The sequence below is a fragment of the Belonocnema kinseyi genome, chromosome 8 (genome assembly GCF_010883055.1).
Source record: "Belonocnema kinseyi isolate 2016_QV_RU_SX_M_011 chromosome 8, B_treatae_v1, whole genome shotgun sequence".
Taxonomy (NCBI): Eukaryota; Metazoa; Arthropoda; class Insecta; order Hymenoptera; family Cynipidae; genus Belonocnema; species Belonocnema kinseyi.
Genome location: NC_046664.1, coordinates 142,836,071 through 142,849,692, shown reverse-complemented (window position 1 = coordinate 142,849,692; position 13,622 = coordinate 142,836,071). Strand labels below are relative to the sequence as shown.

General features: G+C 34.1%; 1 protein-coding gene across 7 annotated transcripts in view; it reads left to right on the top strand.

The window, feature by feature from the left end:
- The first annotated feature begins 3,334 nt into the window (after positions 1-3,334).
- Positions 3,335-13,622, top strand: part of LOC117179153 (TGF-beta receptor type-1) — a 183,216-nt gene continuing 172,928 nt past the window's right edge. For 6 of the 7 annotated variants that reach the window (XM_033370851.1, XM_033370848.1, XM_033370849.1 and 3 more), the window contains exon 1: positions 3,335-3,985. Coding sequence is in view for 6 of the 7 variants with exons in the window: in XM_033370848.1 (XP_033226739.1) it covers positions 3,907-3,985 (79 nt within the window). In the remaining variant the exon portion in view is untranslated. The remainder of the gene's footprint in view (positions 3,986-13,622) is intronic. The other variant, XM_033370846.1, reaches the window with a different exon arrangement.

Sequence of the window (13,622 nt, the reverse complement as noted above, 5' to 3'; positions counted from 1 at the left end):
GTAGGCAGAAATAATATAAAAATATTGAAATAATGAATTTAAAAAAATTGGAATGAGAAGTGAATGATGTAAATTAGAAAACAGATGAAAAATCAATTATATTCAGGACAGAATGGAACTTTTTAAATAATACTGAATTAGAGTCATAAAAATAACGTTTAAATTTTGATTTTTGGTAACAATCAATTACATTCTAAATATCTCCGTTTAATAATGTATAAATGCGTATCATATCGCGAATTCTTTTGGAAATATACTGGGTGATTTTTTTAACTTAACACTTTTGATTAAATTTTTTTGCAAGATCTGTATCCGAATGACCAAATAGCTCGGGGCTTGAAGAATATATTATTTCTACTTCTTCGTTAGGTTATTTCCTTCAGGACTAAATCCATTGAGATTTCGAATTTTCTAATTAAGGATTAGCTGATGTCCAAAAGGGAAAAGGATTGATAAAAAAATATTCACTTCGGAGAAAACTGCGTTTTACTTTTGAGGCTAGAATTTTAAGGTATCTTAAAATTGTTTCAAAAGTTTCAGAACAATTGTAATTTTTATTTATTTTTTTTTTATTGTGAAATGTCCTGAGATGTTTTCGAATATCCTAAGAAATTGCTTGGTCAAAAAAGTCTTTACTTTTAATGGATTTAGTATTCTAACTTTTAAAATTTAAAAATCACTTACATTTACCGCCCTAATTAACCAAGATGGAAAACTTAACCGGTGAGTTCTGATAGACATTTTCATTTAAGAAAACGACATTACGCAAGCGCGAAAAATATATAGCACTGCCATGTGAGTTGCGGACCGTTTTTCACTGGAACGTTTGTGGGAATACTAAACGTTGACAAAAAAAAACTCTTTCGAACAATTGGAAGTTAAAAACTTCCGAAAAAAGACATTTCTAATTTACCAGGAGAAAATCTATTATTATTTGGTTAGATTTCCAAAACCGTGTTTAATATTTCGAAAAGGTTACATTCTCGAGGATTCATTTGAAAGACATATTAAAAATTGCGCGAAATACAATAAAAGTGATATGTGGGTGAGGTTATGTGCGGGCAGAGACGAGTACTTTTTAAGCATAAAGGATGAAATTTATTACATGATTTTTATTGTACGAATTTTCCGAGAAAAATGTTCGAACTAAAAAATTGCATTTGCATTTATTTCGGTAATTTGCAAGCTAGGTGAATTTCAAAACTGACTACCCACTGACCTGCATTCCACATACCGGTCAATTAGTTGCTACTTGTTCCCTTTGGTACATTGTTTCCTGCATTTTAACCACCTTTTTAACTGACAAATGATATTTTTTACCTTTTTATGCAATAATGCAGCATCTGGCACATCATTTTCATTCACTTTTACATAAAAATTAGGTACGATAGTGTACATTTTACCAAAAATATGTCCTCAATTTTTAAATGCTCGCTCAGTGTCATGGCGGCGCCTAAGCTTCTGCTCTCAAATGAAAAGAACTATTGGGTACGTTTTTCTCTCTTGTAGGTGGTTATCGAGTTTAAACCAAATGCTCAGAAGGAAGGTGTCATGCGCACTGTGATTTGCTATCTCCGTTTCTCCCGTGAGAAGTGTACGAGTGAGTGCTAGTGCTTGATAACCATACTAGGCAGACTAAATTGTAAACGAGTTTCAGTGATTTCTATCTCCCCTAAATAGCGTCTGTGTTGGTGCTTGTATGGTAGAAGGGGAAGATTAGGAATATAGAAATATGGCGGATATGTAGATAACGAGTGAGTGATTATATTAATCACGTCTCCAAATTATTTACATTTTCTGTTTGAAACAAATTTACATTAGGGATTCGACAATTTTAGAAACTGGTCAATTTTGCTATCGAAGAGTATCGCGTTTCATCTTGGTCTAAGATCAGTTCGTTGTATTTTATTTGAAACATGTTGCAGGCATATTATAAAACATCTGAGATTTCGATCTAAGTAATTTTAGTCTTTCGACTTAATTCAGTCTCTAAGTACGATGTAATTTATCAATATTATAGGTGCAAATTGTATTGAAAAACTTTTAAGTATGTACTAAACACAGTTTCTTTCCTTGTATTATTAAATAAGGATCTAAAGTACCGAAATGTATATTTAAATGAATTTATACTGGACTTTAGAAAGAAATAATAGCCAAAAGCTATTTTTGACTGATGCAAAATTCACCGATTGTTTGTAAATATGCATGTAACACGTTTCACATAATACTGTGGAAAGACACTCTATTATTGGTATTTTTATTATATCAAGTGATTGTGTCAGTCCACTAAGTTTCCTCCGAAACGTTTTCTGGACAGGATTAAAAAATCCCCAAAACATTTCGATCCGTTTTTTTATTATTGCAAATAGATCTTCTAGGTGCAATATTAAAATTTTTTAACTAAATATCGGAGTTCTGATAAAATATAGTAAACAATGCTTTATGTGATTATATATTATGTGCGTACTTACTTATTTTCCCACTACAACAATAACACAGTATCCAGTCCACATATACAAGTCTCTATGTATACACTCAAAACACTTTTTTAAACTTTCTTTTCACTTAACATAAGAGCGCAACAAGCGTTAAACACAATTGAACGGCATGATGGGTCGTTGCAGTCACCATTCAAATTCAACTTAGCGTCTTGGAGTTGCTATAGTAACTAACATGGCCGCGGAACTGGTATGCGTAATTACAACGAAAATGGAACGTTCATTGGCTAGATGGTGCAGTTTCCCCAATCTTGGGAACTTTTTAAATTGCGCTTGTGTCGCGCCGACAACCCGATTAGTCACTGTTAGCGCACTGATTTTAAATTATATAAATAGTCAGATTTAATATTTATAGTAAATGATGATTGAGAAATGTCCAAATAGAATTCTCGTGATCCTAAAATGAGATTTCCGAGTGACAGATACAAAAAATTTTTTATAAATGAAAAAGAGGTTATGAATTCTGAGTTCAGAGAAATAAATAATTTTTGTTTGACCCAATGATTAATCTCATCTTTGCCTAAAACTAAAACTTCTTATTACCAGTTTATTAAAATTTGGAAACATTCAAAATGCTAAATTAAAGAAAAAAATCTTTTTTTCTAAAGTCAGAATTATTAACATTTTTTGCACGAAAATCACATTATTTTTCCATCTGTTATTCTAGAATTCTAATTTAGGATTAGGAAATCACGTTAGATGAATTTTCCAATCATTATTTGTCATAAATATTAAATCTGCATATTTTAAAAATTTAAAATCAGTGCGCTAACAGTGATCAATCGGGTTGTCGGCGCAACGCAAGCGCAGTTTAAAAAGTTCCCAAGATTGAGGACATTGCAGTACAGTGACTGTCACGAGTTGTTTCGTAGTAAACATTTTATTTTCGCGAAAGAGAACGAGATACTCGTGAAAGATTGTAAAGTTGACCCCAACACCATGTCTAAAAACTTGTAATAAACCATCAAATAAACGCGTATACGTGCAAAATTATGACTATTTTCTAAATTTCTTGTCAGAGAAGAATGGCCGAATGCTGTTATGGTCTGTGCTGATCACATATTGCAAAATCCACACACAATCTATATGAATTTGACTCAACTCGAAATAAAATATTGCAGTTATATTTGAGTTCTGAGAAGGAAGTACATACGATGTAATTGTTGCGTGTACTCTATACGGTCGGTCGCGACTAAGCGCGATAGAATCATAAGGGTTTAGCCGGTGGTGTGTTGTGTGTATAAGAAAAAGATTTGTTTATCTTCTCGAGGCAAAAATGCTAACTTCGATTTCGTGTTGTTTCTGAAATAGTTCGGAGATCTGATACTATTAATACTGCTGTTAAAGCGCCTGGAGGAACGACGAACAACTTATAATATTGTTTTGGCAAGGAGAGGACGAAAAGAAGATGAGACTCTACGTCACGCAAATGGATTTGCTCGCTCTAGTGCTTGTGTGTTTATTTCTTGTGCCGCTAATTGTCAATGGTAGGTTTGATTGTGTATTTGCGCACAATACGATGAAACTGAAGTTTCCAACGTTTATGTGAAACGAAAAATAAAAAATATAAAAGTGCCCTTACCTAAAATCTTAGACATGGATAGTGTACATTTTGGTGGTAAACAGCTACAAAAAAAGTTTCATCCCCCTAGCTGCCGGGGAACGCAGTCATTTTCAACCCTTACATCTCAAAAAAAGAAAAAAATTCTAAATTCCGTTCCAAGTTTCTCACCTAAAATGTAAGACATGGATAGTGTAGATTTTGGTGGTAAATAGCTACAAAAAAAGTTTCATCCCCCTAGCTGCCGGGAACGCACTCATTTTCAACCCCTAAGTCTCAAAAAACGAAAAAAACTTCTAATTCCATTCAAAGTTTCTTACCTAAAATTTTAGACATGGATAGTGTAGATTTTGGTGGTAAATAGCTACAAAAAAAGTGTCATCCCCCTAGCTGCCGGGGAACGCAGTCATTTTCAACCCCTAAGTCTCAAAAAACTATCCAAGTCCAAAATTTTAGGTAAGAAACTTTGAACGAAATTTAGACATTTTTTTCGTTTTCTGAGACTTGGGGTTAAAAATGACTGCGTTCCCCGGCAGCTAGGGGGATGAAACTTTTTTGTAGCTATTTACCACCAAAATCTACACTATCCATGTCTAACATTTTTGGTAAGAAACTTGGAACGGAATTTAGAATTTTTGTTTTCGTTTTTTGAGACTTAAGGGTTGAAAATGACTGCGTTCCCCAGCAGCTAGGGAGGTGAAACTTTTTTGCAACTATATACTACCAAAATCTACACTATCCAAGTCTAAAATTTTAGGTAAGAAACTTGGAACGGAATTTAGAATTTTTTTTCGTTTTTTGAGACTTAGGGGTTGAAGATGACTGCTTGTAAATGTAACTGTTTTCTTCCAAAATTCGCTTTTCTCGGATGAAAATTAAGCCTTGAAGTGCAAATCTACCTATTTTATTTATTTTGTGTGGAGAATAGATTGTTTTAATTTAAAATTGAACTGTTGAGTTGAAAATTAACTTTTTGTTTGTAATTCATATTTTTTGTTTAAAATTAAACTACATTTGGTAGAAAGTTGAAGTGTTTATTCAGAAGTGAAGGATATATTATTTAAACATGAAAGTATTTGGTAGAAAATTAAGGAATTTTTTTCAATGATGGACATTCTTCATTATTTCATGTCAGTGAAAAGATGCTGGTAACTTGGAATAAAATGTAAAAAAAAATTATTGCAGAAATAAATCAAAAAAGTTTTAAGAATTAATAATTAAAACGCAAATAGAGAAAACTTTTGAATTTTTCCATGAATAGACATGTCAAAAAAGGTACAACATAATGGAGACCCAAGACCAATGATCTATGGAATACATTTTCTACATTGAAATATATTTGGCCGTAAATCAATCAATAAAAAATTACACAAATAGTGGTATTTCTTTATGCCATTCGCTTATGACAATATCATTTTTCATAATATATTTACTGCTCTGGAATATCACTGGCAAACCAATAGAAATAAACTGCCAACAAAAAATTGACTATATATATGCATGCCTATTTTCTCGGCGAGGATCTCGCGAGGTTTGCTAGGAGCGTCTGCCATGCAGACGATTCGAGCAGTGGCCACTCTCGCTGCGAGTTCTTTTTGTAGCCGAGAAACGTGTCTTTCCTGCAATTTTCAATTCAAGCATTGCGACGTTTAGTCCTGAGTGTTGTGCATTGCAAGGCCTCAACATTCACCCTGTTTCCCTTTTCTTTGCACAAGCAGAGTCGAGCACCACAGCTGGCCACAAATTCCTTAAGCGCTCCGATAAGAGACTCACCAAGATCATTTCTCTTCTCATAATAACGTTCATGGCACCAAGTTAACTCAATTCACTCGAAGACTGCGGAGAGAAGACACTGACCTGCTTCCTTCTTCTCTTTGTCTAGAGAAGAGAAAAGAGCGAGCGACGCTTCGCTCCTACTCCCTGCAAGAAACCTAACTTAAAACTACGAGGTTAGACGTCTCAATTTCGAAACTGCTCCGAGCATTGTTCGAAGGCAAAACCTCTAGTTTTAATTTGGGTTTCTTTTACTATTATGACTGTAAGAAAATCATTATTTTCCAAAAAAGTTCGGCAACAACAAGAATATATCAAAATTTAAAAATCTATGTATACATGAAACCGTAAGATTGTCTGATTCTTTAAACATACAATCGCATTTTTAGGAACGGACAAAAACACTTTTTTACTCCGTTTGAGCGGGTTGAGTCGTGCCTTAATCGACAATTCGGATCTATGCATCGATGTCTTTAGTCCATATTTAATTTATATCTCCATAATTTAATTCAATTTTTAAATAAATAAATGACTAAAAGTACAGTAAACTTAATACCTTTAATACTAATGATCTGTTCACCATCTTAACGGTTACTACAATATAATGAATATTAAAAATTGTGATTTTTATAATTTCCTGTATATTTTTATTATAATGTAATACATTAGAATCATTCAAGCCATTAAAAATAGAAAAAATATTTTTTATATTAATATTTTAGAGCTTTTAGTCTATTTGTTTTAAACGTTGAAGACGTAATCTTTACATTTTACCATTTAACTCTGCTTGGAAATTAAAAGCCTTAAAAAGAAATTTCTAGTGTATTTAAGGTCTAATTTTCAATTCTCGATATTTTTTAGATTATAGAAACAGTTAATCTTGGCTTAATTCAAGCTCCAAGTTTTTAAAATAACCACAAACGTCCAAAATATTCGACAAATAATAAATCTCCCATGCTTCTTATCAGCTATTTGCATCTCCCTGCTGCTTGTTAAAGTGGCGTTTTTTAAGTGTGGGAGAAAACCATAAAATCTGATAATTTATTTTATGAGAAAAAAGTAGTAATGAAGAATGATAAGGGGGTAAGAAGGTCGAAAAACAAAGTTTTTGGTCGACTTATTTCATGAGGAAGTCTTTTGGAATCGCTCGTTCGAAAGGTGACAGTGACGCAGATTCATAAAATTTAACGGCAGTTTCTTTAATATACTCTGAAATGTATGTAATTAGAATTCTCTGTGAACGACAGAATGGTTGGTATATCTAGAGATTTTTGTGATACGCCTGATAAATTTATTTTGGATCTGAAAGTGATTAATATGGCTTTTTGATGCGCCTTCCCATATGGTACAGGTATTAGTTATAGTTGGTTAGATAAACATTTCATATGTAGGGTGTCCCGCGTATTTTGGGACTTACGGGGCTTGCATGGAGGCTAGCGATCGTCAGCACCACTTACTCTCTAGACAAGTTCACAGCGTTCGAAGTGTATAGAAAAGCTAAATCACGCTTGACAAGTTCAAAATTTCACCAATTTTTTAATGAAATTAGTGAAATAAAATTAATTGAAATTTCAGTCATTTGTATCTAACTGTGTATATTAATGTTCTTGAAGATCATGTTTAAACATCATCTTTTAGATCATTAAGTTGTTAAAAAATCATTGTGTTAAACCACTTCTAGGATTGCAAAAATTTTTTCGATTTTCCGAAGTAAAAGCTTTCGCACAAGTATGTGCATATAAAGTTGTACAAGTGCCATCTGAGCACGTGAACAGTTGGATATAAGTTCCCGAAAGTGCCAATAATTGTATTTTATTAACTTCATTAAGCAATTGGTAAAAGTTCAACTTTGTCGAGCGGGCTTAGATTTCGCTTTTTTGTACACTTCGAACTTCGTATGTTCAATGTACGCAGGATGTTACCAAAGTCGCTCACCTACATACAATTTAAAAGCTCTTTAAGTCCCAAAAAATGTATAGGGCTTTTTAACTTCTTATTTTTGTTTCTACCCGTCCCTTTAAGGATAAGGATAACTCACGGATTTAGAATCGAGTGTCTATTAATAAATTGGAGTTTATTTTAATTAAATTGGATAATTAAATTGGAGCTATCATTTTAACTCAATTTATTTTTAAACAAAATAAACTTCGACGACGTTTCGGCATCACTGCGTGCCTTTTTCATGGTATCTAAATTAACAATTATAATAAGCTGATACATAATATAAAATAAATATAAACAGTTACAAATTATTTATGAGTAAAAAATATTTATACAATAATACCTTACTTTAAATCAATTTGATGAGAAACAACAATCATTCCAATTTTGGATTCTATACCTGTTAAAATCCAGTGTCATGTTTAAAATAATTTGTACGTTGTCATAAGTTAAAAAAAAGTTAAACTCCAAACAAATATTGAAGATGAGTAAGTAAGGAGAAGCCTTATAAAATTGAAGAGGCTTTTTTCGCGTAAAACTACATTCTTAACAATTTAAAAAACTTTTCAAGTGTTTTGGGACAACGACGAACATATGACTAGGAGATAATTAAGGCGGTAAATTGTTGATCATGATAAAGGCAGTATATAAAGTGAAACGCAATGATTGACTATGTTTCCATAAAACTACTGATGAGGAAGCGCGAACTTAAATTAGATTTAAATTTTGAAATTTAAAGAAAAAAATTTCTTTTTAACTCATAGCAACGTACAAATTATTTTAAACATGACACTGGATTTTGACATGTATAGATTCCAAAATTAGAATGATTGTTGTATCTCATCAAATTGATTTAAAGTAAGGTATTATTATATAAATATTTTTTACTCATAAATAATTTGTAACTATTTATATTTATTTTATGTATCAGCTTATTATAATTGTTAATTTAGATACCATAAAAAAGGCACGCAGTGATGCCGAAACGTCGTCGAAATTTATTTTGTTTAAAAACAAATTGAGTTAAAATGATAGCTCCAATTTGTTTTATTTTGCTGTGACCGTAAGGCAGAAAGAATAATTTTTCCACAATTTATTATACACATTGTCGGTCGAAGATTGGCCTAATTTGGTGGTCCAAATCTTTACATCATACTCTCTTGAGCTCGGCCATTTCCCGCCTTATTTTTTTTCTTTATTTCCTCTCCTCGTTTCTCCTGCTTTTCCTCATATATCCCCATAACTTCTACTATCATTTTTCGCACGTCGCACAACTGTAAATTTTCATTTTTATTTTCCCTCTACATTCAACTTATTCTTCGTCTCTCCCCTCTTCTTTCTCTCCCGCTCCAATTTGTTCCTTTCCCGGCGGCGTTCTATACATTTTAGGACTTTTAAGAGTGGATCCTGTTGCTATTTTGTCCTCACTACTTCCCCTCTCCGTCCTATCTCTTTTCCTATTAACAAATTTCTCTATGGATCCAAAACTCTCGGCCCTTAATCTCTCCCTTTCCACTGTTTTTTTGTATTTACTCCTTCTTTCCTCACGCTTCGGTTTACCGAACACTTCCTCGTCTGAGTTCCCACTATCCATCAAATTGATGTAACTTGCGTAAACTCTTTCGGAAGTGTACTACCCCACCCTGCTACCTCCTCTTATTCCGCGCTTCTCTCTACCTAACCTAAACTGCCCTGTCGCTGCTACTTAGCTGTACCAGTTTCCCTACCCTGCTTCACACGCCAAACAAACTAACCTCCCAGGCAATCCACAAACTGACTCAAACACTCAAAATATCTCCCACTTTTTCAATTCTATTATTTTTGTCACTCAAACTCTCACTGGAATACACTCCCTTCATTACTCTGCCCATTAACTATTCTAATTACGTTTATTAATTCCAAATGCAAAGAAAAAATGTTCAAAATGCAAAAAATCTGCGGCCTCTGAAGGTGTTATTTTCGAATAATCTAACTCGAGAACAGAGAGAGAAACGTAAGCAAGCAATAGAATATCAACTTAAATTTGATCTATTTGGAAAGGCATTTCTTATAAAGGGAAATTGCCTTCTATTGGATAACGACTATTATGATTTATATTGTTGAGAAAACACAGATACTATCTGACACTAAGAAAAGTCTAGAGCGGAGAGAAAGGTGGGTCAGAGGAAACCAACAGCTTCTCTCTGACCCATCTAGACTCTTCCAAGACCCTCCAGTTACTGTCGACCACCCGCCCAAACCAGAGCTGGTCGAAGTATATTGGAGAGAAGTCTACGAAGTGTATCATAGACTGGTCGAAGGCTCAGAGAACATAAAGCACTCCTGCCGAAAATGGGCAAATTAACTGACCAAAAGAATTATAGACTGATCGCTTGCCTGAACACATTGTATAAGATATTCACAACTATTCTAAATGATAGGATTGTTCGGGCATTCGGGCCTGCGTGGCAAGAAATGTATGAACAACGCGGCTCAAAGAAAGACGTAGCAGGATTTCGGGAGCACCTGCTCATCGATAGATGTATTTGAAAAGATTCAGCATCCTACCAGCGTGAGCTATTGATGGCCTGGATTGATTACCGGAAAGCTTTCCATTCAACCTCTCATAGACTTATCATCTGTATTGTGGAAAGCTTGAAGGTTCATCCGCAAATCGTGAGGTGCGTAGAGAGATTGATGCCGCTTTGGAAAAGCATGTTTACTATCTCATCTGGAAAAAATCATGTGACAACTAACAAGGTCACCTTTCAGAGAGGTGTCTTTCAGGGCGAGTTCATGAGCCCACTTCTCTTTTGCCTGACATTATTGCCACTCTCTCTAGCACTTCGCTATTCCCAGGGGTACTTTTGCGCCAAACTGCAGTTCTGAAGTACAAAGTCACTCATGTATTTTACATGGATGATCTTGATATCTATGTTCAAACCAAAGAGCAACTACATCGAGCTCTAGGGATTTTTGAACGATGCACTAAGGAAATAGGAATGGAATTTGGGTTGTACAAATGCGCCAAGGTTTATTCGAAGCGAGGAAAACTTAATGGCATCCCTGAAGACCCTGAGCTCGTCGATAGAAGTGCTATAAGACACTTTTGCGCTGGAGAGACTTATACATACCTGGACGTGCCACAGAGCCGCATTCAGGATGTAACATCTATAAAGGATACTCTCCGAAGAAGATACAAATGTCTCATCCGGTAGATTTGGTCTTCCGATGTTGCATCTTAACGTAAAAGTATGCAACGATAATTATAATAGGAAAAAACCTTTTTGATTTCATAAATCATCTTTATACAGAAAGGAGGTTAGTGTTGAAAAAGGCTTACTCACATCCGAAATCTTCAATTATATATCCAAGGTAAAAGTCCCATAATTCAAGTTTTCCGGAAATAGAGATATTGCGGAAATTTTTCAATTAATTTATCATTTTACCGTAAATTAGAACCTTTAGAATATTAAAACACTGAAAAAAGACCAATGCCAACAGATCAATCACAGGATCAATTAATTTAGATGTTAGGTTAGTTACTTAGGAACCGCCGGCAGCGCTTTAGCACGCCTAGTTCTATTTTGTAGTACTGCTTTGTATTGAATTTTTTGTTTGAATGAAATAAATATTTTTATGAATTCAAATAAACAGATTGTAACAAATGCATTATTCAATAAAAGTCAATTTTTTAAAAATTAAAAATGGTAAAAAATAAATTATTTGTTTTAATCAATAAGACAAATATTTTCCATTCATTACAATTAAATAAACCTTTTTTTAATTGAAGCAAAAAATTTGTTTGATTCAATTACATGAATTCAAACAAACATGTTTGTGATTGTATATGGTATGTCTCGATAAGTAAAATAATTAGTTACGTTAATCCGTAGTTGAATTGTGAAATAATTTTCATTATATTAAAAATATGGTTTTTCAAAGTTACCCTATTTTTGAAGGCCAATCCGTCGGCTTGTAATGATTATTTCTAGAATTTAACGTCAGATCAGCGTAGATCAATTGTTTCTGAAAAGATTAATGTGTATGACAAAAAATATTGCTCTAAAATAAATCCAGGCAAGTTGTGAGGTTACGGATTCGGTCACTCAGGTCATAATGCCTACGCTAACTAACTCATCGGGCACCACTCTTAAGAAAACCTTCCTGAATCGAGACTGAGGCTCATTTCTGAATTTCGAATTTTCTCGTACCCGGGAGTCACGCATAGTTCAGGCGCCCTGGTTTTTTTTGAGAGATAAATGCTACCTAAAATTTGACTTCGGATTCTTGTAGTGCTAGCATGTAGAACAAAAGCCTATATGTTTCTGAGTAGGGCGTAGGAAGCACCATGTGTGCAAACAATCGTTAAAGATAGCAAAAACCGGTTTTTTGTTTATTGCAACTAACCTATATGTCCGTCAGAAAAAAGTGTAATAGAAAATTGTAGATCTTACAAACATCTGCAAAATGGTGTGTCGTAAATTAAAATTGGTTTATTTATTTACTTAGAAAAAATTAAAAACACTCCAAAGCCCCTTTCAAACTCTAGGGCTTATAGGATCTGAGCAAAATGTCGATTATTGCAACCTACGTGAGTTTTACTACCAAGTAAACTTAGCAGTAAAACGAATTTTCACGATTAAATGGAATAATAATGGGCACAAATAGAAGGTATGTTTTTTCCTCATAAACAAATAGAAAAATTGTGTTAATTTTTACTCGATGGAATCAGGATGAGATTAATTCTATAAGGGCTTTTTTCTATACATTTAAAAATAAAATAAAATTGTAGTTGCAAGGGGGGGGGGGGGGGGGGGGGGGGTCGAAATTGCAGCTACTTTCATTTTCAACCTACCCAGCTGAAATTTATATTTAATATAGGGTGAGAGCTGTACTATTTGTTATGCAATTTTCAAGGCAATACATTATTATTATTTTTTTATTATTATTACACTATTAAGTCATTTATCTTTCGGGGTAGGCGTGACTGACTCGGTGGGAAAGGGAGTAATATGAGGAAGGCATATAAAGTTTTTAGATTGATCCAGAATTCTTGTGTTATTTATTTAAAAAACACGTTCGTTCCGCAACACTGCTCCGACCCAGGTTGCTGATCAGTCCCTCTAGCAATCACCCCAAGTGAAGATCCACACAAAGTCGTCATGTAAGGTTCCCCACTTGGGTCTATCAGTATCCAAAGTCTTTTGTTTTAGGCGTTATTCACTCTACTGACACTCTTTTTATTGACTATTTGTCGCCATACTTTTCTGTCCTGGCATACTTCTCTAGCTTCTTTTACGTCCATGCAGACTCTCGTGTTTCTGTGGCTTCTTATGTCTCTTCTAACTAGGGTCTCATTCACACATTCTAACCCTTCTTTCCGCGGTCTGCCTGTGGGCACGCTGCTATTTACTTTACCTTGATACAGTTGTTTCGTTAGTCGTGCATTTGGCATTATCGCAACATGCCCGAACTATTCTAACCGATTTCCTTCCCATTTGTCTACTAGCGTCTCGTCTGCACCAGTGATCCCAGATCTGAAACGAGACGTGGTCCAATACTATCACAGGTCTATGTCCGTGTGAATATAGCAGAAGACGATGTAAATGACTGGGTTGCGTGCGCAACCCATTTCTCCTCTTCTGAATTTGAAAACTCGAAGGTGCACGATTGCTTGTCAGAACACTTCGCCGGTTCTATTCATATCTCTATTTGCTTTGAAATAAAATGAAGAGATTGAGATTTTAATATTTCCAGATTTCGATGTTGGCAATTCTCATGATTAGACTTCTTCGCGCGCCTCTTTATATGCGTATATTTTGAGGTCACGTTATTTCAAGTATAAAATATAAATTACATAAATATTA